The following is a 22,247-nucleotide window of genomic DNA, read 5'->3' as shown; positions in this document are numbered from 1 at the left end:
ACAAAAGGCACAGGAAGCAAGGAAGAATGGACAGACTGGGCCTCAGGGGGGTTAAAAGTCTGTGCAGGCAAGGACGCCAGGACACTGTGTGCAGAGCAAGAAGACAAACCCCAGAGTGAGAGGAGAGATTTTCAGGCCACATATCTGATAAGAATGTAATATCTGGAATGTACTGAGAAACTTCCAAAGCCCAGTAACATAGAAACACACACCCAGGTTGAAAGTGGGCAAAGGACTTTATCAGACATTTATCCACAGGAGATGCACAAATGGCCAGTACATCACCAGAGGAATGGAGGTCAAAGCTCAATGAGCTACCACCCCACGACAGTCAAGAGCTGTTGTTCAGTTGCTAAGTCAGGTCTGACTCTGTGATCCCAAGGGCTGCAGCACACCAGGCTTCCCTGGCCTTCACTGTCTCCCAGAGTTTCCTTACATTCATGTCCATCGAGTAGGTGATGCCATCCAACCATCTCATCCTCTGTCGTCCCCTTCTCCTGCCTTCAATCTTTCCCAGCATCAGGGTCTTTTCCAGTGAGTTGGCTCTTCGCATCAGGTGGCCAAAGTATTGGAGCTTCAGCTTCAGCATTAGTCCTTCCAGTGAATATTCAGGGTTTATTTCCTTTAGGATTGACTGGTTTAGCACTGAACCATACACTTTAAAATGGTCAAGATGGTTACTGTTTTGTGTATTTTATCACAATTTTTAAACTGCATTTAATTGTGTATCCGTTATGCCTTAATAAAGTTGATCTAAAGAAACAAACCAACAGCTTTAAAAAAAAAAGCCCAAGACCAGATGGTGTAATTCTGTGAAACATTAAAGTGGGATTAACAGCAGTTTCTCTCAAAATCTTCCAAAAAGCTGAAGAGGAAAGACCACTTCCCAAATCGTTCTGTGCAGCACTATCTCCTGCTACCAAAGCCGGATGGAGATGCAACCAGCAAACCTAGACCAGTACCCTGATGATTACAGGTGCAAAGGTCCTCGACAGGATAGTAGTACCCAACTAGATCCAGCAAATCTCTAAAGGACTGTATGTGAAGTGAGTTTTATTCCCAGGGTGCAAGGGTGTTTCACAATAAGGAACTCAGTCGATGAGACACACCATATTAATAGAATGACGGTTGGAAACTATGTGACCGTCTCAGTTGGTACAGAAAAACATCTGGCAAAATCCAACACAATAAAGCCCCAGGTGAAAAACTCAGATCACACCGTCCTCAGTATTGAGAGGTAAGATGGAAAGGTTTTTCTCTCTAAGGTCAGGAACAAGATAAAGATGCCTGCTTTGCCTACTGTTCATTCAACTCACCCTGGAGTTCCGGAGAGAGTAATCAGGCAAGAAAAAGAAGCAAAAGGCGTCCGCATTGGAAAAGAAGAGGCAGACTTGGGTCTGGTCACAGGTGACACAAGGCCGGGTTTGGTGACCCCCCTCGCTGCGTCGTCTCTGTCTGTGGGCCTGATCGTGAACCGTCAGGGCCTCCTAACCCGAGGCCCGAGGCCCTCTTTGCTGTGTGCACTCTGCTCCGGACGCGTGTCTTCAGTTGCTGTTGATGTCCCAGCGGCGCCCACACCCCCGTCTAAGGCCAGGCGTCATGCACCTGGACCTCAGACCCAGGTGTTTACCTGCCCGCATCGGGGTGGGGGCCTGCAGAAGGGTGGAGAGGCTGACCGAGACTGGACTCGTGGTCTCCCTGCAGGGCCGCGTGCACCTGCCGTGGAGGCCTCAGTGCGCACAGCGTGTGGCTTTCGCCTGGATGTCCCTCGGGCCCGCCCGTTATCCAGCGCTTCCCTCCCGGGGCCACGCCTCTCCTTGAGTGAGCTCTGCTGGCCGCCGGGTCCACCCTGGGGCTCCCGGCCCCCTCGCCTCCTTCTCCACACGGATGCCAGGTGTCTCCACGCACACCTGGTCACTGGTGGCCTCACCCGGCCCGTGCTCTCCTGGTGGAGGCCTCCTCTCAGCGCTGGTGTTAGACCGTCAGGCTGCTGCGGAGGGGACAGGGCAGAAGCAACCAGGAGCACGGAGCCCCACCTGCCCGCAGGCCTGCCGTTGCCTGGGCCGGAGCCCTGGGCCCCCGGGCACCGTGACCTCACCAGTGTGACAGGGCCCCTGGGGGTCCCAGTCACCCAGCCACGGGGTGTACACGGGGCTCTCCAGGAGGGTCACGAGCCTGGGCCCCAGCAGGGTTGGGGGGTGCCCACCCGGCGCCCCTCACAGCCGCCACCCCGGGCAGGCGGCCCTCGGCCCAGCCCGGGTGGACACTCTCCTGCCGGCGCTCCTCAGGACGGGCCCAGTCCACCGGGACCTCCGGCCCTTCAGCACCCTGCGCAGCTGCAGGCTCCCGGGGTTCCTGGGGCTCCCGGGGCTCCACGGTCTGCAGGCCTCCTTCCCCATCTTGCTCGCTCTGCCCCTCCGTTCGTTTCCATCTTCGGTGACAACGGGCTTGGCCTTGCGCGCACCTCTGGACCCCAGCAGGCTGCTGCCCCCAGCCCACTGCTGCGGGCTAACTTCACTGCTGACCCAGGGATGCCTCCCAGCCCCACCTCAGGGCAGGAAGTGCTGAGGGGAGGGGGACTGGGAAGAGGGGTCCCTACGGGGCTCCCCGAAGGCCTCATCCTGCATCATGCCCCCAGCAAGCCCCTGGACTGGAGCCCCACGTCAGGGCTGCTCCGAGACCCTCTGGGTCAAGACCCAGGATGTGAGGGCGGACACCGGCCCTGCTGCCTGCACCGTCCGCTCACCTCCAGCCCCCAGTCCTCGCACTGAGCTGGGGTCGCGCCCTGGCAGGCTCCCCGCTGCCCACCTATTGGCGGCCCGGTCGATTCCCAGCCCAGTGGGGTCTCCGTGGGGCAGCAGACCCCGGAGCTGCACCCTCACGCCCGCCCTCCCCTGAGTCACTCAGCCTGGCCGCGCCTGGGCTCAGGTCAGGGTCAGCCAGGGAAGGAGCTTCTCTTTACTGTTTGTCCGCGTCGCTCGGCACCTGGCCTCGTAGTTCCCAACTAGAGATGAAGCCTGTGCCCCCTGCATTGGGAGGGTGGAGCCTTATCCACCAGACCACCAGGGAAGTCCCGAAGAAGGAAATTTTTTCTGCCCAGGTGGGTTGTTTGCTGCTTCCAGGCCTCGTGTGTGCCCTGCTCCCACGCATGTGGCTGCAGGAGCTCCCACGCAGGGTCCTCGGAGACGGGGTGCCCACCAGCCCAGCCCCACACCGCCACTCCCACTGCCCCTCCCTGGCCAGGAGTCGCTGATTGTGACCTGGCGGGCTCTGACGCTGGGTGAGGCTGCGGGCCTGGCCCCGTGTCCTGGGCCCAGGGCCTGGTGCATGGCAGCCAGGACCATGGCCAGCGTTCGCCTCCCCCAGGTTCATCACACAGGGTGGCCAGTGAGTACCTGGGCCTGGGGGTCTGCTCACGCACACCCTTCTGGCTGCAGGGGGGCTGGCCCTCACATCAGCATCCTCCTGGGTGGGGTCACTGCTGGGTGCTCTGATCCACACCTGACAGCATCTCCGCTGGGATGGGGCGGCAGCCTGGACCCGCGGCATCCCCCTGCCTGTGGAAGCGGGCTCCCCGCAGCATGCAGGCCCAGGCCCACGACCAAGAGGGTCCGCAGGCGACCCGGGAGGCATGGGGGCCCTTGCCTGTCTCCTCCAGGCCGTGGGTTCCCGCAGCAGGGTCGTGTCATCTGTGGTCACTGCTGGGGTGCCCTCTGTCGCCCAGCTGCTCCAGGACTGTGGGAGCCATGTAGCTTGGATGCCACCTCTTCCCCCACATACTGCAGGGTGGGGGATTGGAGATGCAGGCAGGTCAGTTCCCCCTGGAGCCTCGGTTTCCTCACCTGAAGAGGGCTGTGGTGGCCTGTCTGCCGTCGGGGGGGGGGGGGGGGGGAGGAAGTAAACCAGGGCCGCAGGGAGCAGCACAGACACCCCGCGGGCCGCCCTGTCCTGGACCCCGCCCCCTGCCCGCTCCCCGCATCCCGGCCTGGCTCCCGGGGGGGCTGAAGACCTTGCCCTAATACCAGCCCGGGTCCCTCGCCCGAGGTCTGCCCTGGTGCAGAGGGCTGCCCCATCCCTAGGGGACCAAGGCTTCTGGGGACCCAGCCCCTGCCTGGGAAAGAAGCTCTTGTTTCTCCGAGGCTTCTCTCCGGATTTCAGGAGATCCGACAGCAAAGTGTGGTCACAGGAACACAGCTGCTGAGACTCAGGCTCAGAAAAGCAGGGGGCAGCATCCCCCCAAGGGTGGACGGGTGGAGATGCAGGTCAAAGGGCCCCTGGGAGCTGTGTGCCCGCGTGTGCGGGCGCGTGTGTGCTCAGACCAGTGCTTACGGCCTTCGCGGCCTTCGCCCTCGGGGCCTGTGGCTCAGCGGCTTCCACGGTGGGGATCGGGGGCCAGGCCCCACTGCTGCGAGAGAGACGCCATATTTGGGGGGCGCTCCCTTGGCTCTGTGGGGCTGGGGCTGAGAAGGGGGGAAAGAGGCCTCCAGGCTTGTCTCCCAACCCCCCAGGCCCTCCAGGGGCGGTGCGGTGGGGAGCAGGCCTCGCAGCTGCCCCGGCCGCCCCAGCCTTGAGTCGCCAATAGGGGCCGCTTCAGGGGCGCCAGCTCCCGGGTAACCTGTCGCCTGGTGCGGTCAGTCCTGCCAGTGTCTGCACGGCCCCCCGCCTGGAACCAGGGCCCCCCCCATGCCAGGAGGGGGCTGGCAGGGGTGGCTTCGGCACGTGAGGGTCACGTGGATGGTGATGTGGACGCATGAGCACAGTCACTGGGGTGAGGGGCTCACGAGCCCCCGCGCTCAGGCCTGACGCCCAGGCCTCCTCAGCCCCGACGCCCAGGCCTCCTCAGCCCCAGCTTGGGTCGTCCTTACTCTTGTCTTATCCTCTGAAAGAGAACTACTCGTGACTGTAGGGCAGGGAAAATGGCCCAGCTGCTCGAGAGCTGTGGGGCAGATCTCTTTAAAACTAAAACGATGGGCTTCCGTCAGCCCAGCGGCTGCACTCTCAGCGCGTGCAACAGAGAAACAGGGACACAGCTTTGTGCAGAAACCTGTGCGCGAACATCCACGGCAGCTTTATTCATTATGACCCATCCTGGGGGCTCCCGGGGCCCAGGGCGAGACAGTCAGTCCAGCCCAGCCCCGGGCAGGAGCCCCTGCAGACCCAGCCTGGAGAGAGCACCGGGCAGCCCGTCTCCAGAGGGTGCCTCGGCCAAGGCCCCACACGGCCCAGAGAGACCCGAGGTGACCCTGGCTGGGCCGCAGTGGAGGTGGATGCCGCTGCGGGGGCTGTGCACACCTGGGACCTGCAGGGCCAGTCAGCCGAGGGCCCCTTTGACTGTGGGGGTGACTCAGAGCCACGCCTGGCGTACAGCTGCACACACACGTGTACACGCATACACGTGTACACGCACACACACACACACTGACACCAGAGCAGGCCTTGCGGAGCAGCGTGCTGAGCACTGGGGGGCTCACCACCCTCCCGGGCACCCTGTCTCCATGCGCTGTCTGGGAAGCCTTGCTGTTCGGGTCCTGACTGGCTCCTCCGGCCTCTCTTCCAGCTCCGGCTGAAGGGTGCACCCCAGTGTAGCCCCCTTCTGTGATGGACCCGAAGGCCCCCAAGAAGTCCCACCAGGGAAAGAAGAGTAAGGCCAGGATGCAAGAGAAGTTTGCCAGGAAGTTTCCATACAGGTACCGGACCCCGAGCCCGAGCCAGGCGGGGCACCCCTTCCACAGGCCCCCACTGCAGGAGCACCCTCTGGGAAGCACGGCAGGAGCGGGTGGGGTCTCTGTCCACAGGGAACCGTGAGCTGCTCGGTGCTCCCCGGCGACGGGCTCCACACCACCCCTTCGGCCCTGAGCTGGGCCCCCCAGAGCCTTGGCGGGCTGCTTCCTGTTGCCTGGTCAGCACACTTGCTCCTGCGGGGGGTGTGATGGGGTCCGGGTGTGGGGGCGGGGCAGGAGTCCGCGGAGCCCGCGGTCTGGGCGGCGGGGGTCCTCTGCCAGGCAGCCTGTTTCTCTGGGTTGAGGGGCCTGGGAAGGCTGAGGGCGGCCCCGAGCCCAACCTTGGGGGCTGCAGCCTCCTCACGGCTGCCCGCGGCAGGGGCACCTGCCCTGAGCTCACAGCCCCGGTCCGTCCCGGGGCCCAGTGCGGCACTCGCGTGGCCGCATGGCCCTGCATGAAGCAAGAGGGCCCTGGGGTGGGCCCGGCCCGCAGGGCTGCCAGTCAGCCGCCCCCCCAGACCTCAGCCCCGCTGCCTCCGATCTGTGTGGTCCCCGGGCAAGTCACTTGCCCTTGGTCTGCCCGTCCATAAAGTGTCCCAGCAACACCTGCCTCCCAGCACGGTTCCTGAGTGTCGAGAGCCCCTGCGCATCGCTGGGCCGCAGCCCCCAAGGCCCCACTGCCCGCAGGTTCTCCTGGCTGATGGAGACCAGCTCAGAGCTCCTGCAGCCCTGGGAGCTAACGAAGATGAGCAGCTTGCCGCGGGAGCAGCTGCCCCTGCAGAAGACGCTGCTGCCCACAAGGTCCATCCCCGTCCGAGGGTGAGTCTCAGCCCCAGGGCCCCCACGCTGCCCAGGGACCAGGCCCGGCCCCCACCCCCGTCACCACACGGACACAGCACGTCCCGGCCAAGGACATCTAGCCCCAGGGAGACTCACACTCACTCCCACACACCCTGCACATGCAGCGACACACCCAGGCCCCACACACAAATGCAAAGACGCACCGACACTCGCCTTGCCCCGAAGTGTCACTGTGTGGTTAGACAGGAAAGGCCCCACCAGGCCCACCACCCGCACCGACGTGAGTGGGCACGGGTCCTCGGGGCTGAGGCTGTGTCTTCTCTACTGTGCTCCTGGCCTCTCAACCTCTGCTCCTCTGGGCTGATGGGCTGGGCCGCAGCTTCTCCCGTGGAAGGGTCCATCATATTGGACCCTCTGAGAGCCTTCAGGCCATGTGGCCGGGTCCTTGTGCCGCAGGAAGGGGGTGGGGGCTGAGGTGTGCCCCCAGGACTGCCCTGCCTCACACCCTGAGCCCTGGCAGTGGGCAGATTACCCAGGAGCTAAAGGCCAAGTTTGTCTGAGGATAACGGAGCCCCTGAGATGGGGAGTGGGAGGGGGAGGGTGGTCTTTGGGGGAGGTGGCCACTGTGCTGGTGACACCCGCTGTGGCTTGCCCCCAGGCTGGCAGGCCCGTGTCTGGGCTGGGCAGAGGATGGGAGGTGTCCGCTGCTGGGCGCCTGGGCAGGGGGTGGACAGGGGAGCGTCTGTCCTGGGGGCAGAGTCGTGGTTGTGGCCCCAGCCAGCTCCTCTGGCCCAGGGCCGGGCCAGCTCCCCAGGGTCAGCGTGGGGCTCTGTGTGGCTTCTCCAGGATGGGGGCACCGGATTTCCTGCCTCTGTCCTGCCTCCAGCCGCCACCATCGCCGCCAAGAAACCTCTGGGAGCTGGCGCTGCTGACCCGCCGCTTCCCCAGGCCCGCAGCCCCCCCGCCCGCCCCCTGGAGTCCCGCTCTGCACCGCCTGTCTCTGGGCCACTCGGGCCCCACGCGCTTGTGACAGTGGCCACCGGAAGCTCCCTCTGGGCAGAGGTGACCTATGGGAAGGCGAGGAGCCCTGGCGAGGCCTCCGTCGGATACACGCTGCAGGTTCACGGCCCCGGACGGTCGTCTGCACGCCAGCCCCACATTCTCATCCATAAAGTGCGATGATGGTCAGCCCTGCAGTGTGAGCGTCATTTCCTTGCGTTCACCCGCAAATACACTCAGGTGCCTGGGATACCTGGGTGACAATACTCTGGAATAGTGCTGGGTACACTGGCATAGTGCTTCAGGGGAGAGCTCGTGAAGGGAAGTGCCTAGTATTGTTAGTGGGCGCCTTTTTGCCACGGCTGCACCCGGGAGGAGGAGCAGGAAGAGGCAGTCTTTCCATCCCGATCGGGACAGTCTTAGGAAGGGTACTCAGGCAGTTCTTAAAGCACAGCACAGTCTAAAATGCTGGTGCCCTGTGTGTGTATTAGGAAGTGGTGTGTGTGTGTGTGCACGTAGGGTGCGCCACTGTGTGCTGCACATGTACACGCCTGTCACAACTTGGGTAGTAAAGCAAGCATACCAGGGCGGTGGCAGCCCCAGGCACAGGGCTTGGCTGAGCTGGTGTGGCTTTAGCGCTTGACCCAGGCAGAGTGAAAGGATAGGCTTTCCCCAGTATCACTGCCCCCTTCCTTGAGCCACAACGTGGCACACCCCCCATCTGTCCACACTGCAGCCTTGCCCCCACTTCCTGCTGAGAAGGTGATCTAGGCTCAAGACCAGACCACCTCAGACCCCAGAACAAATGGCAAAAGGAGACACAAACCCGTTTTTCACAAAGTAACAAAACGCATTTCAAACACATGAGCTCCCGGGCTCACCACCGTCCTGTTTAGTCTGCTCCTATATTGCCTACCGGGCTCGTTGACGGTGGACCGCCGAGCATCTGGCTGGACTGAAGCCAAGAAGGGGCCAGAACAGGGCCCCCGGGGGCGCACCGGGTGGCAGGGTCCTCAGGGTGCCCAGGTGGCAGGTCACCGCCTGCTGCGGCCGGGGCGAGGCCAGCCGGCCCTGGGTCTGTTGGGGGCGGGCCTTCTCTCCTTGGCCCGGCGCAGCGACCAGGGCAGGTGAGGTGGGGAGGGCCCCAGGGGTCAGGGGCCAGCGCGGAGCCAGCATTCTAATCTTGTGCCACGGTTAGGTTCAGGACAGACGACAGAACACAGGCGCTCGCAGCCTAGAAGCCTGTTATTCCGTCCTCCGAGGTCCTGGGGCCGCACCCGCCACCCAGCCCTGGCGCTTCGAGGAGGCCAGCGTCAGGCACCCAAGGCGGGCTGTGCGACGATGCGGTCCGCCCAAGGGGGCGCGCGCAAGGCCGTCTCGCCGCGCACCCGGGGCCGTGGGCTAGCGCAGCCGCAGGTAGGAAGGGACGGAGTAGTTGAAGAGCAGGAAGTCCATCTTGTAGAGGCCGAAGAGGCGCCGCTGGTAGAAGGGGCTGATGTCGCGGAAGAGGCGCTCGGCCCGGTCGCGCGCGGCGGCCCTGGCCCCTGGCGGCGGCTCCGGGAAGCGCAGGCCGGGTGCGCCCGCGAGGCCCAGCACGAAGGCCGCGTCCTCGGCCAGCGTCTCGAACTTGCCCACCACATCGTAGCGCAGGCGGCACGGGTGGCAGAGCGCGTGGGCGCGCTCCCAGTGCTCGTTCAGCGGTCCGTCGCGGCGCGTGCGCGGGTCCAGCAGGTAGGCCAGGAACTCGGCGAAGCGCACGTCGTGGCCGCGGGCCAGCGCGTCGGGGCTGGGGCGCGGCCGCAGGCGCCGCACGATGTCGGTGCCGAAGCGGCGCTGGAAGGCGGCGCCCCAGGGCCGCTGCAGCTTGTTGCGGTAGGCCGAGGCCAGGCGCTCGAAAGGCTCGCGCACGAAGAGGAAGGCCAGGTAGGCGCGCAGACGCCGGTTGACCTCGGCCGGGCTGAAGTCGGCCAGCGAGGGCAGGAGGCCGGGCGCATGCGCCTCAGGCGCGGGGATGGCGCGCGGGTCGCTGGGGCCGCGGCCGCTCAGCGCTAGCAGCACGCGCTTCCAGTTGGTGCAGGCCACCTTGGGCACGTAGCAGTACAGCAGGCCGCGCGCGTCGTCCACCAGCACGTGCTGCAGGTCCTCGGGCCGCAGCAGGTGCTGCCGCCGGGTGTGGCGGCTGCAGGCGTGGCGCAGCAGCTCTCGCCGCTGCCGGTGCACCTCGGCCAGGGCAGAGCGCGGGCCCTGCGGGGACAGGACCACAGAGGGAGCCCGGGTGAGGGGCGGGGAGGATGCTGCGGATCCGGTGCAGGGCGCTCACTGCCACCCCCCCCAACGTCCATCGCCCCCCCCAGGGGAGGTTTCCACCTACACCAGGCCCCTCCCATCAGCACAAGGGCGGAGATCCAGGTGCCCTGCTGCTGCGTAGCGAGCAGGGCCTGTACCTGCCAGGTGCTCAGTAGTGCTGAGGGCACGTGCAGGGGCACGTGTGAGCCGGGCCTGTGCACTCAGGCAGCACACCCTGGGAACAGTGTGTGGCCCCGCAGGCTCGGGGCTGGAGGGGGGCATGCCTGGCCGGTCTCCCTGTCCCAGCGGCACTGAGCCTGGGGCTTCCCTTTGCGTCCCTCCTGCTGTGGGTGGCGCACAGCCGGCTGCTCGTTATGTCCCCCACGCGGAACGCTGCTGCCCAGAGCCCAGCATAGTCCACCCCTGGAGGGCTGGGTGGGCAGATGGACGGCTGGACGCCCCCAGGTCTCTCTGCCTGCCCCCGGCGTTTGCCCCGTCACAACCCAGCATTCGCTCTCTGGCCGGAGCCCGAGGTGGCCGCAGCCCCTGGACAGCAGGTCCACACGGGCTCCGGCCACTGTGGCTGGAGGCAGCAGAGGGGAGGGTGGCTCGCCTACCTGGTCCAGGTCATAGAGCGTCTGCAAGGGGCTCCTCCTCTTCCCGCCAAACCAGCTGGTGCCCATGGCGCTGCTCTCGAACGCTGGGGGCAAAGGGAGGGGCGTTCACCGTGGCACCAGACAGACTGGCCATGGCCCTAGCGGCTTGGCCAACTCGCCTGGGCACACTGCATCCACCCCTGGGACTGGGTACCCCTGCATCCCGCCTGCCTCGGGGGTCACTGACAGACCGGGTCCCCGTCCACCAGGGCAGGGAGCTTGCCCTCCAGAGCTGCAGGGGGCCGGGCAGGAGCTAACAAGGGGAAATGTGGAAGCCATCGCCCTCTGGGAAGGCCCTGACCACCCAGCACCACCTGCCTCCATCTCACACCCCGCCTCTGCCAGCCACGTCCGTGCAGCCTGAGGGTGAGGGCCCAGTGGGGAGGCAGGCAGGAGCGGGGGCCGCACTGCCAAGCTGCCGGCTCTGGGTGGCAGCGCAGGTGCCCAAGCCAGGTGGCCGCTGGGGACGCCTGCAGGGGCTTGTCGCTCTCCTGCTGGCATGTCCCTCCTCCCAGTACATTCAGGTTTCACTGGTAGCGTCCAAGTGGAGGGACACTCGGTGTCTCATTGCTGTGTTCCTCAGTCTTCCCCGAACCACCACAGCCTCATGTTCGTCTTAGATGTGATTATACTTACCAAGAAAATCTAGTAAGTTTAATTTAAAAATATCACCCAAATTTTCAAGTCTTTGGTTAGACTGACCAAGAAATAAAGAGTGAAGACTCAAATTACAAAAAAATGGAAATGAAAGACGTGATGTTAGTACTGGACCTTATAGAAACAGGGCTTCCTGGTGGCTCAGATGGTAAAGAATCTACAATTGAGGAGATCCGGGTTTGATCGTTGGATCGGGAAGATTCCCTGGACAAGGAATGGCAACCCACTCCAGTGTTCTTGCCTGGAGAATCCCATGGACAGAGGAGCTTGGAGGGCTACAGTCCATGGGGTCACAAAGGGTCGGACATGACTGAGCGACTAACAGTTTGACTTTCATAAAAATAATATAGCTAAGAACATTTTATGTGACTGAGGTTTGCAAATTTAAATGTATTCAATGGCTTTCAAGAATATATTGAATTCATAGGAATATGGAATATTCACAAGAATATCTTTAATAATTCAGGATCACATTAGAAAATAATAAATTCATAAGAAAAAAGAAGTTTTCGATGATCTTTGGCTTTCAACAAAATGAGAAGTCTTACAATGCTGCCAGGATTCAAGAGTTTTCCTTAAGACAAATCTTTGGCAAACAAGCAAACTTGAACAGTTCGGTGAGCTGCTGCGTTGGCACAGTGACCAGAGGCAGTGGCTCCCAAACTCGAGCGTGCATGGGGCCCGCTGAAACGCAGCGGCCTGGCCCCCGAGTGGGGCCTGTGGTCTGCATGCTGACAGTCCAGGCTGCTGAGGCCTGGGAGCCCCCTTGAGCACCGCGGAGCTGCAGCTTTCCCCGTGGACTTGGTTGAAGGAGCAAGTCAGTGACAGGCCGACCGGCCTTGCCGGGCCCGCAGAACCCTCCGTGTGCACCTGGCTCCCCGCCGCACCCCTGGCAGCCCAAGGCCCCCTGCCCACTCCAGTGCCCCCAGAGCAGGGGCCGGGCTCTGCTGTGACCAAGGCTTTTGAGGCGAGAGGCCCACAGGGCCTGCCTGTGTCCTCTGGCTGCCGGCTGGAGGGGAGGCCCCAGAAGCTGCTGCCTCACCTCTTTCCAGTAGGGGTGGAGGCCCTGAGGGGGGTGCGGAAAGGCTGGTGCCCCCCCCCCGGGGGGGGGGGGGCAGACGGAGCAACAAACCAGGCCACCTCTACCCAGGGCCCGCGACTCAGAAGCACCCAGCCTATTGGAAACACTAGCCCTTGGGTGGAGCCTCTCCTTTCCCAGCCAGACTGCAGCCTGAGGGAAAGCGGGTCCCACACCAGCCCCCAGGAGCCAGTGGGTGGAAGGGGAGAGGCCCCTGAATAGCAAGGGGCAGTGATTACGGAGCTGGGCCGCCCCCGCCCGGCTCCGCCCCATCAGCGCAGGAGTAGAACCCTGGTCCGGCGGGCGGGCAGGCTGGCCGTGGAGGGGGATGAAAGGTCCTGGGTCCAGCCCCCGCCCCCCACACCCAACACAGCCGGAGGCCGGGGCTCTGGGGGTAGGGTGGTCCCCAGAGGGCCCCCGGGGCTTCCTGCAGCCTTCGCCCCCCCTTGCCCCAGTCCCCCGCCTGTGTCCTCAGCTCCCCAGTCCCTCCCCGAGCCTCTAGGTCCCAGGCCTCCCGGCAGAGGGCCAGGGAGGGGCCCGGGCCAGCCCAGAGCAGCCACTTGGGCAAAACCACAAGCGGGTTCTGCTTTGACAAAGGAAACAAAAATAGCAGGAGGTTAGAGAGAGAGGGAGAGAGAGAAGGGGAGGGAGGGGGAGGGACTGAGTGGTGCCAGAGACAGAGAGAGCTACCCGGAGGGCAGGGACGGGCTGGGAGCAGGCGAAGCAGACTTGCAGAGAGCTGCTGGATGTCTGGAGTGGCTCAGAGCGAACCAGCTGGGTGTGAAGGGGTGGGAGGCCGAAGGAAGGAGCTGCCTGCAATCTGGGGGTCCCCAGTGGGCCCGCTGCACATGGGCTGGAATGTCCTGGGCAGCACAGGAGTGGCCGGGCAGGAGCGCACAGTGCCCCTGCTCTGCTCACTGACACCATGCCCCCAGGGGTCGGAACTACTGTTATCCCACTTGACAGATGGGAAAACTGAGGCTCCAAGAGGCAAAGAAACATGCTGAGGCCTCACAGCAAGTAAGGGGCCAGGAGCAGGCTTGACGCCAGGCCCCAGTGAGAGTGTGTCCTTAACTGCCGAGGCCTCCTGGAGCCCACTGGGCCCGCACACCACCCCGCCCATGCTCACAGCACCATGGGCCGGGGGGCACCATGCCACACGGGGAAACCAAAAACAAGCCCACCCTAAGGACAGGCCCGGCGCAGCCGCACAGGGCTCCTTGGGGCTGCCCTGGGGGGACGCTGTGCTGGGCGACCCCCAGCCCTGGGAGCAGAGGTCACCACACAGGTTTCTGGTTAATCAGTTCTAGCCAGGCCAGTGTTGCAAGAACAGACTGGCTGGAGCTGCATGGCCCGGCCCGGTCAGTCCCCCCGCTGACCTGCAGGCCCTCCGGGGTCAAGCCCTTCAGGAGGAAAAATCGATCCTGCCTTTTTCTTTTGGAAGAGTCGTGACTCTCCACCCTGAGCTTCACGGCCCCAGCACGGAGCCCTGATTGGGTGGATCGCTCTGCCCGGGACTGTCACAGGCTTCACTCCCGCCTCGGGCACCATGTGCTGGCAGAACCCACGCTGAGACCTCCCGCTGGCCGATGGTGAGTCCCAGGCCCCTCTAGGGCCTGCCTGGGCCCCCCCGCTCCCTCGCTCAGTGCCAGCCTCCCTGCCATCCTGCCGCTCCGTGAACACCGGAGGCGCCCTCTGCCTGGGTTGCTTCTCCAGAAACCTCTCCTCTTTCAGATCAAGACTTCTTGTTCAGATCTCAACTCAAACATCCCTCCAGAAAGGGGGCCTCTCCAGCGGCCAGACTGCTGCTAGTTTATTCATGGCACTCATTACCGCTGAGACCGTTTGATTTGTGTGGTGGGTGTCTGGCTGCCCCAGGGGAGGTCAGCTCAGTCTTGTTTTCCTATGACCCCTGGACCTCACCTGGCATCTGGGATGCTGTTCAGTCACTCAGTCGTGTCCAACTCTTTGCGACCCCATGGACTGCAGCACGCCAGGTTTCCCTGTCCTTCACCATCTCCCAGAGCTTGCTCAAACTCATGTCCATTGAGTCGATGATGCCATCCAGCCATCTCATCCTCTGTCGTCCCCTTCTCCTCCTGCCCTCAATCTCTCCCAGCATCAGGGTCTTTCCCAGTGAGTTGGGAGCATGGCCATTTGGAGAGCACCCCAATTCCGAGCCTGCCGCTCATGAGTGGGGCTCAACTCACCTTCCTTCCCGGCCTCCACCACTCCTCATATGCACACACACATGTGCACACACACTGTCACACACACACTCACACTACCCAGAAAAGGCAAGGTCAGGACAGGGCTCTGCCTGGGCAACTCCAGCCCTGGGCGGCCTGTGCAGCCAGCAGGTCAGCGGCCCACGGTGCCTCGGCCTCTGGAGTGAGTCAAGACCCAGCACACGCCGGGGAGCAGGCACTGCACACAGCTGGCTGTGCACGACGGGCTGCCTGTTTCCCACACCTGACCCTGAGGCGGGTGCTCGGGACCGAGTCCTTCCTGGTGCAGCGTGTGGTGCGTTGCGCAGAGGGGCCCATCCAGACCGGCGAGTCAGGCCACCACCCACCCACAGCTCCAGACACGGGGTAGAGGTGGGTTGAGGTTAAAGGAGACAAAAGACCCGGGCGGCCTATTTCCCTCCTCGGCCCACCGCTCACCTGGTCCCTGGGCAGAGGCTGGGAGGCCCGGACCGTCCCCCTCCCGGCCTTGGGAGACCGCATCGCGAGCCCTTGCTGGACCAGGAGTCTTTCTGAGCACCTCCCCCCCCCCCCCCCCAACCCCGGCCCTAGACCGGGAGGAGACCGCAGGTGCCCCCACCCTGTCGGGGATCCCAGGCAGGCACTCACCAGGGCGCAGGGCGCCCAGGAGCAGGAGCGCGGCGCCCAGACACGCGGCCGCCAGTGCGCGCCGCCGCCCGTAGCGCCTCGTCATGGTTGCCCGGAGCGCGCCGCGCTCGGCCGGACCGCGCTGGACTGGGACCGGGGCGCGACCTCCGTTCCGCCCCTGGACCCGCCCACGGGCTCGTGCTCAGACCGAACCGAAACCCAGGGCCGCCCAGGATCCACGCCCCAGGGCCGGGACCCTCCCGGCGGCGCGTGCACCACTCCACCCCTGAGGCGTGGGGGTGCAAGGGCTTTGCTGTCTGGAGGCGGGCCGGGGCGGGGGGTGGGGGGTGGGCTCGTCCAGTCTGCCGGGCCCCTACCCGGTCCAGCGGGACAGCGAGCAGCCACCCCGGGCGCAAAGGGCGGAGACCGGGCGGAGGAGCCCTGTCGCCGTCGCGGTTTCGTCTGTTTCCGCCCCCTCGCCCGGGGCGCCGTCCTCCGGCGACGCCAGCAGCCTCGTCACAGTGGGTCGGGGCACCCGGTGCCCCCTTTGCTCTTTTGCTGCGTGAAGCCGCCTGTACGAGACCCCCGCGGACTCCCCCAGCCCCAGAATCAGGCCAAGGGTGCCTCTCCCTCTCCGGAGCCCACCCTTTAGCCTTGCTCTCCATGGGGGTCTCCAGGTCCTGCCTGGACCCCGACGCTTGCAGGTGGCAGCCAGACCGGGGGCGGGGCTGAGATGGGGGTCTCCGTACCGCCTCTGGACATGAGGACTCCTGTTCCTTGCCTCCTCCCCACAACTGCTGCAGACCCCAAGGGAGCACTCGGAGCTCCCTGAGGACTCCCGAGTGCAGGCTGGTGAGAGTGAATCCCGCCTTGAAAATGCACTCGCGCAGTGCCCCAGGAGGCTGGCAGACACGCCAGACCCCAGGGTCCTGCTGCCCAGCAATGGGGCTAGGAGGGCACCCAGGAGGCAGCTGGTGCTGCGTGTGCAGATCTGGGTGTGTGTGCGTGAGCCAACCCCGGGCAGCGTGAGTGTGTGGGAAAGGGGTGCATCTAAACTGCTTCCAGCCCTGCCAGCTTCTGTCCACCTGCTGTGTGAGGTCAGGAAAGCTGCCTAACCTCTCTGTGCCGAGCTCCCCCGTGCCGCGGGAGTGCACTAGAACACACTTCGTTGTGCAGTGGGAAGCGAATGAGACCCAGGAGACGTTTGGCATGGTGCCTGGCACTCAGCTAGTGCCAGCTAAGCACTTGACACTGGTGATTAATATATTATTACTGTTAGTTTCTGGCAGGTGGCTCTGGCTTCTGTTAAGGTGGTGACATAAAAATTCCTTCCCGTTCCGTGCAAGTCTACTTAAACGACAATATTAAGTAAATAACGGTTCTGCTGTCTTAAAGATACGGCTCCAAATTCTATCCTAGGTCTCAAAGAGTAGAGGGCAGGAAACAGCCCACCGACAAGCCGGGAGCTCTGTATTGTGACTTTCCAGACGCCCGGGACAGAGGGCCTTGGGGAGCGTCCAGCTCACCCCGGAATAGCCTGAAGGCAGGGCTGCTGCCGCTCTGGGCCTGGGACCCAGACTCTGGGTCATCCGTTCTCCAGGCTGGTTCCGAACCGCCACTCCCACCTGCTTGCGGACCTGGGCTCTCTCTCTGCAGCCCCAGCCGCAGGCAGGCTTCCTGGTGCCTGTGCTGCCACCTGGTGGCCATGGCGGAGAACAACGTCTCAGCCCGTCCGAACGTCCAGGAGGCCCCGGGGGCTGCGCTGGGTCTTGAGGAGGGAGGGCCCGCGTGCCCAGGGCTGGGGTGGGCACAGGAGGAGCAGCGGGCGGGCACGAGCATCGCAGCTGGCCAGAGGGCTGTGAGGACAACAGGGGCGCGCAGAGAGGGGCCAGGTGCCGAGATGCGTCCCGCAGTGGGCAGCCGTCGAGCAGGCCCCGGAGGGAGAAGCCGGAGAGGCGGACAGGACGCCCCCGCTCCCAGCCCGTCGTGGCCACGTTGGGGCTCCTGGGGGACCACAGCGGGCAGGGAGCGGGTGGGGCCGGGGGGAGGCTGCGCATGGACAGGAATGGGTGGGCTCGGGGTGCAGGCCCTACGTTGAAAGTGGACGGATCAGCGGTCAGGGCGCGCGGAGAAGGCCCCCGGGCAGGAGAGTGGAAGCGGGGAGGAAGGAACGCAGGGGAGGGGCTGAGGGCCCGGGGCGCGAGGTCTTGCCTGGCAGAGACGGGTCCCAGCGTGGCCTGGTGACAGTGCCAGGCTGGCAGGGCTCGGCTCTCGGTGCTGGTCGTCAGGGGCGAGGAAGAGAGGCTGGCCCGAACAGGCGTGGGCCTGGGGGAGAAACCAGCGTGGGCACTCGATGCTGAAGAGGACAGGCCATGTCCAGGGTCAGGGGCCCGGGGCTGAGGCCGGAGGCACACACTGAGGGCCTGCCGGCCTTGCTTGGCGCCCTGTCACTTTCGCACTGTTCAATTGGTTTGTCCGTGGAGCACAGTGCAAACGCCCCAGAGTCCTTCTGGCTTGATGCAGAGGCTTGGCAGCTCCAGCAGGACTAGCTGTGTGGCCGTGGGCAGGCCCCGTGCCCCGCAGAACTCGGTCTGCACCCCCACGTGGTGGACCCTGAACCACAGGCCAGTCGCGGAGGCAGAGTGTCCAGCTGACGGCTGTGTCCCTGGGCGCAAACACCCAGAGGCGTCAGCCTCCTGCGTACGCGCCAGACGCGGGTGCTCACACACTTGTGCACATTGGGACGACGCCCAAGGCCACGGGGCTGGCCGGCAGCAGAGCTGGGTCCACACCCAGAGCTGTTGCCCGCCCCTACCCGGGGCTGCTGGGGCCCTAGGGCGCCTCTTCCCGGCTCTGTGAGTGGCCCTGGGCCCCATCCGGAGCCAGGGTAGCTAACGGCCACCCCCTCCCCCAGAGATGATGATGGGGTCTCCTGAGAGTGGGGAGAGCTGTCCCTCTGTGGGGGCGTTACTGCCACTGGGTGGGCTCCGGTCAGCATGTCACCACTGGGTGGGAAGGAGGGATATGGGGCGGCCACACTCGATACCCCCGTCAGTGTCACGGGCCCCCCATCATCGCCTCTCATGGTGAGACTGCCCCCCGAGAGCACCGGGCAAACCCAACCCAGAGCCCCTCTCCCCACGCTGTGTCCCAGAAAACACTCCCCGCAGGCCAGCACCCCTCGGAGGGGACACACAAACCCTCCCCCGGCATCCCCCCCTTGACGCCTGCCTCGCGCAGGACCTCGCCCCCTGGTCATCACTGCCCTGACCCCAGGCCTTCGCCCTGGCCCGGGGCCCAGAGAAGGCCACAGGGGGTGGGCCTGTGGCCTGAGGGCCCCGCCCAGCTGCACAGGACACCTGGTCTCTCCGCAGCCCTCACATACAGCGGGCCTCCATCCCAGCCTCCGCCAGCCATGTGCAGCCTCCAGGCGCTATGCTCTGGCCTGCCCCTGCGGCCCCTCCCGGAGAACCAGGGCCGGTGGGCTGGGGTGCCCCACGCCCCGGTCAGGACCCCCGGCCTCAGCCCTGCTGAGGAGCAGGTGAGAGGCTGAGCCCCCCGCCCTGCAGGGCTGCTCGCCTTCTGGGAGGTCTGGGAGGGCTTTGCCCACCAGCCTGGCCTTTGGGGCTCCCGGTGAGGGTGGCTGCGGGCTGGGCACCCCCGTGCCAGCCTCCATCACGCCCGCCTCCCTCCTCCCGGCTGCCCGGCGGGCGGCGGCCTCTGGCCCCCACTGACTGAGGGTCCCTGAGGCTCGAGGTCACAGGTGGGCACCATCACCTCGACCTTGGGCCACCAGGGCCCAGGGGGCCTGCCGCCCGCTCCTCCTGGGAGCACCCGATGGTCTGGGACCTGGGGGTGGGGGCAGGGGCCCTGGGGACCGGGAAGGAAGGGGCAGCTGGTTCCCTGCACCTCCTCCTTCCTGCTGGCGTTTGCTCTTTGACCCGGTCTTTGACACCGAGCTCCTAAATCGGCTTCAGTTCCCTGGGCAGTGGGGGCTCCTGGCGGGGCTGGTCACAGGGTCCAGGCCCTGATTACACGTTGGGCCTTTCGGCCCCACCCCCATCCGCCGGAGAGGGCTGGAGGCCAGAGAATGAGGGAATGAGTCCTTGCGACAGACTCTTCCTTGCAAAGGACTGCAAGGCCGCTCCCCAGGGTCAGCGTGTCCGGGTCTGGAAGGGAGCAGGTGCTGGGGTGGTGGGCGCACCTGGGAGCCCCCCGCACCCCGGGTTCCTGCTCGTCAGCTCACCTCCCTGTGGGTCCTTTCAGCACAAAAACCAAGGAGAGAGAGTCCTGAGTTCTAGGGGCTGAGCTGGCAGATTCCCAAACCCGAGGGGCTGGGCCCCCAGTTCTCACTGGTCGTTCACGAGTGCAGCTGATGACCCGGGTGTATGATCGGGGGCTGAAGTGGGGGTGTCTAGTGGGCCCGAGCCCTCAGCCTGTGGCCGGGGTCTGGGGGATCTCTGACCAACAGCGCCCCAGCGGGACTGAACCGAAGGCCTCCAGCGGGGTCGGGGGAGAGGAGGGCCCTGGAGGAGCCACATGTCCAGTCCCGGGGGGCGCCTGCGGGAGGACCCCCAGGCATCTCCTGGACCACCCCAAACCTGGCACGGCGTCCTCAGCCACCACCTTCACACTTTCTCGGGGCTGCTTTTCTGTTTTATTTAAATGTCCCTTTGAATGTCAACATCAGCTTTTAAAGGTAGTCGTAAGAGAGATGCGTCACGTGTTATGACATTCTTTAGTTTTTGGTGTCACCTTCCACACACATTCTGGTGTGTGTGTCCTTCTTAAATCTCTCAGTGGGAGCTGTCCACACAGGCTGGTTTCTTTTGAGGCTGTTCCTCATCGGTGTGTTGTTGAAGTTTGGATGAATGAAAGCATGCTCCCCTCTTAGTTCTTTTGTGAGTAGTTGTTGTTGAATCACTCAGTCGTGTCCTACTCTTTGTGACCCCATAGACCACAGCACGCCAGGCCTCCCTGTCCATCACCAGCTCCCAGAGTTTACTCAAACTCAGGTCCATTGAGTCAGCGATACCATCCACCCATCTCATCCTCTGTCATCCCCTTCTCCTCCGCCTTCAATCTTGCCCAGCATCAGGGTCTTTTCCAGTGACTCAGCTCTCCGCATCAGGTGGCCAAAGTCCTGGAGCGTCTGTAGGTAGATTTCTGTTCACCTGCAGAGTGTGGTCGGCTGTGGTGCGGAGAAAGATTCCTGTCACATCCGTTAGAATCGTCCCCGGCATCCCCACCCCCGCCCCATGCAGCTGCTCTTGGTGACCTCTCCCCAAACTACACCCCACCCTCAGGGGGCTGTGCTGGACCTCCCACCACTGCGGACGCACTGCCCGCAGCTCCTGGAGAGTGAGGCTCAGTGGGGCTCACTTCTGGGTCTTTGGTGATGCCAGAGTCTTCTGTTGAATGAGCGAACAGGAGTATGTGCCGAGCCAACACCCTGAAAGAGCTCAGTGGGCAGGAGAAACCTAGGAAGGCTTCTTGGAGGAGGTGGTCTTGGCACCAGGGGCAAGTTTCCCAGACTGGGGAATCTGAGCGGGAGGCCATTCTGCAGGCCGTGAGTGACCATGTGGAGATGGGTCTGTGCAGAGTAAACTGGGGTGGATGAGCCCTGTATAGGCCAGAGCTGGGTGTGGACCTGGGAAGCCAGGCCTGGCCTGGTCACAGAGAGGCTGAATGCCACCCCTAGGCACTGCGTCGGGCAGGGGCTGGCCTGCTGCTTGGCCCGCTGCCCGGCCCGCTGCCCACAGAGAGCCAGGCCCACATGAAGCTGGGGGCAGACAGATGCCCTGCGTGGAAGCCGTAAGTGTGGAGACGGTCGTTCCAGCCGCTGGCCCTGTGCAGCCCATGCATGCCAGGTGCTGACCACGTCCACTCGGCCGGGCCCCGGGGCAGCCGTGTGAGGGAGGGCCGTCCACTTGTCTTCCGAAAAAGGAGACTGCAGCTCAGGGAGGCGCGTGTGCGGGTCGGGGACCCGCGGAGACAGACTGGGGTGCAGGGATCAGAGAGGTGTGTGTACAGATACAGACTGGGGTGCAGAGGTCTGGGACCCGAGGCACAATCTCTGGAGAGGCCCCCCTCCCCCGCTGGGAAGAGCCTGACCCACAGTCTGGACCTGGCGGGTCTGGCCTCAGTTTTGCCCAGTTCTGGTGAGGACCCCATGGGGCTGGGCTCCAGGGGTGCGGGGCTCAGACAAGGCCCAGTCTATCAGATCGTTAGAAAATGAAACAGAGGGAGCCGGAGTCGGGCGGGATGTGTTTGGGTCCGCGTGTAAGATCAACCCCCACTGGGGAGGGTGATTGTGTGTGCCTGTGACGTGTTGCTTTTGAAACTCTTCTGTCAATGTTTGTTTTCACTTGCAAGCTCTGATTACAAGCTGTTCACTGATTTAAGAAAAAGAAAACACGCAGTCTCTGTGTCGTGGGCCTGACATGACCTTGAAGCGCTTGACCTCCCGCTCACGCCGACCCCGCCTGCCCCTGAACCTGAGCCCGCAGATTCCTGCCACGTGCCCCCCTGCACCCCCCGTGCCCCTCCTGCCCTGTCGCTGCGTGTCGTTGCACGGGCCCTCCTATCGTGGCTCCCTCGTGCCAGAAACTACTCAGAGACCCTGAGGATAGGCCCACCCAATGCGCCTGACCCTCTGGGTGAGCCTGGGAGCCCCCTGTGGGCAGATTCCCAGCCACCTTTTGCGAGGGAGACACACACATTTCTGATCGCTTTTCCCCAGGGAGCAGGAACCATGTGCTTTTATTCCACGTTGAAGTCACCCAGGCACTTGCCGTGCAAACCTTTCAAGTCCCCTCACTCCTGAGCTGGGGTTTCCTCGCTGCCCTTCTCGCCCTCTACTCCTTCCAGAATCATCCTTACCCCGCCCACCCCACGCACCCCTCAGCCCCCAGGGGCACCCTTGATGTGCGATGCTGGACTTGGGGCGCACAGGTCAGGCTGTCCCCCCTCTTCCGCCAGCCTCTGTCCTCAGCCCCCGGCGCTCTATGTCTCCAGGGCCGGCCCTCTGCCCTGCACACGAGCTGGTGCCTCAGGACCCAGGCCAGGCTGCAGGCTTCTCTCCAGCCACCTCTGCCATCGCCTGTTCAGAGCCTGTCCCAAGGCTCGAGCTCCCTGCCCCCTCGGTGGATGTGTGTTGAATGAATACTTTCACACCAGCTCCTTATCGCGCCCCCTAAAGGAGTTTGTTCTGCAG

The 22,247-nt window shown here is 64.1% G+C and overlaps 3 protein-coding genes across 8 annotated transcripts in view; 2 read left to right on the top strand and 1 right to left on the bottom strand.

Moving 5' to 3' along the window:
- The first annotated feature begins 3,279 nt into the window (after positions 1-3,279).
- CUNH3orf22 (chromosome unknown C3orf22 homolog) lies at positions 3,280-7,709 on the top strand. 2 transcript variants are annotated; one of them, XM_020881601.2, is made up of 4 exons: positions 3,280-3,387; positions 5,558-5,687; positions 6,408-6,539; positions 7,368-7,709. In XM_020881601.2, exons 2-4 carry the CDS (start codon positions 5,599-5,601, stop codon positions 7,549-7,551), a joined length of 405 nt encoding a protein of 134 aa, XP_020737260.1. In that variant the 5' UTR covers positions 3,280-3,387; positions 5,558-5,598; the 3' UTR covers positions 7,552-7,709. The 2 variants fall into 2 exon arrangements, with proteins under 2 accessions (XP_020737260.1, XP_070319611.1); XM_070463510.1 differs by having other exon boundaries at positions 7,317-7,709.
- A 636-nt stretch (positions 7,710-8,345) lies between these two features.
- On the bottom strand, positions 8,346-15,362 carry CHST13 (carbohydrate sulfotransferase 13). Of its 2 annotated transcripts, none has more exons than XM_020881383.2 (3): positions 15,053-15,362; positions 10,424-10,506; positions 8,346-9,764 (listed from the first exon to the last, which is right to left on the bottom strand). In XM_020881383.2, exons 1-3 carry the CDS (start codon positions 15,135-15,137, stop codon positions 8,922-8,924), a joined length of 1,011 nt encoding a protein of 336 aa, XP_020737042.2. In that variant the 5' UTR covers positions 15,138-15,362; the 3' UTR covers positions 8,346-8,921. The 2 variants fall into 2 exon arrangements, with proteins under 2 accessions (XP_020737042.2, XP_070319610.1); XM_070463509.1 differs by lacking the exon at positions 15,053-15,362 and adding an exon at positions 14,121-14,857.
- The window catches only part of UROC1 (urocanate hydratase 1), a 33,051-nt gene continuing 24,451 nt past the window's right edge, over positions 13,648-22,247 (top strand). For 2 of the 4 annotated variants that reach the window (XM_070463504.1, XM_070463503.1), the window contains exon 1: positions 13,648-13,789. In XM_070463504.1, coding sequence (XP_070319605.1) covers positions 13,787-13,789 — 3 coding nt within the window. In that variant the 5' untranslated portion in view covers positions 13,648-13,786. Of the gene's footprint in view, positions 13,790-18,414; positions 18,573-22,247 lie in introns of those variants that run through there. The other 2 variants (XM_070463502.1, XM_020881353.2) reach the window with 1 other exon arrangement.

The sequence above is a fragment of the Odocoileus virginianus genome, unplaced genomic scaffold, assembly GCF_023699985.2.
Source record: "Odocoileus virginianus isolate 20LAN1187 ecotype Illinois unplaced genomic scaffold, Ovbor_1.2 Unplaced_Contig_3, whole genome shotgun sequence".
In the NCBI taxonomy this organism is placed as follows: Eukaryota; Metazoa; Chordata; class Mammalia; order Artiodactyla; family Cervidae; genus Odocoileus; species Odocoileus virginianus.
Note: the sequence above shows the minus strand (reverse complement) of the source record. Positions and strands in the feature narration are given on the sequence as shown.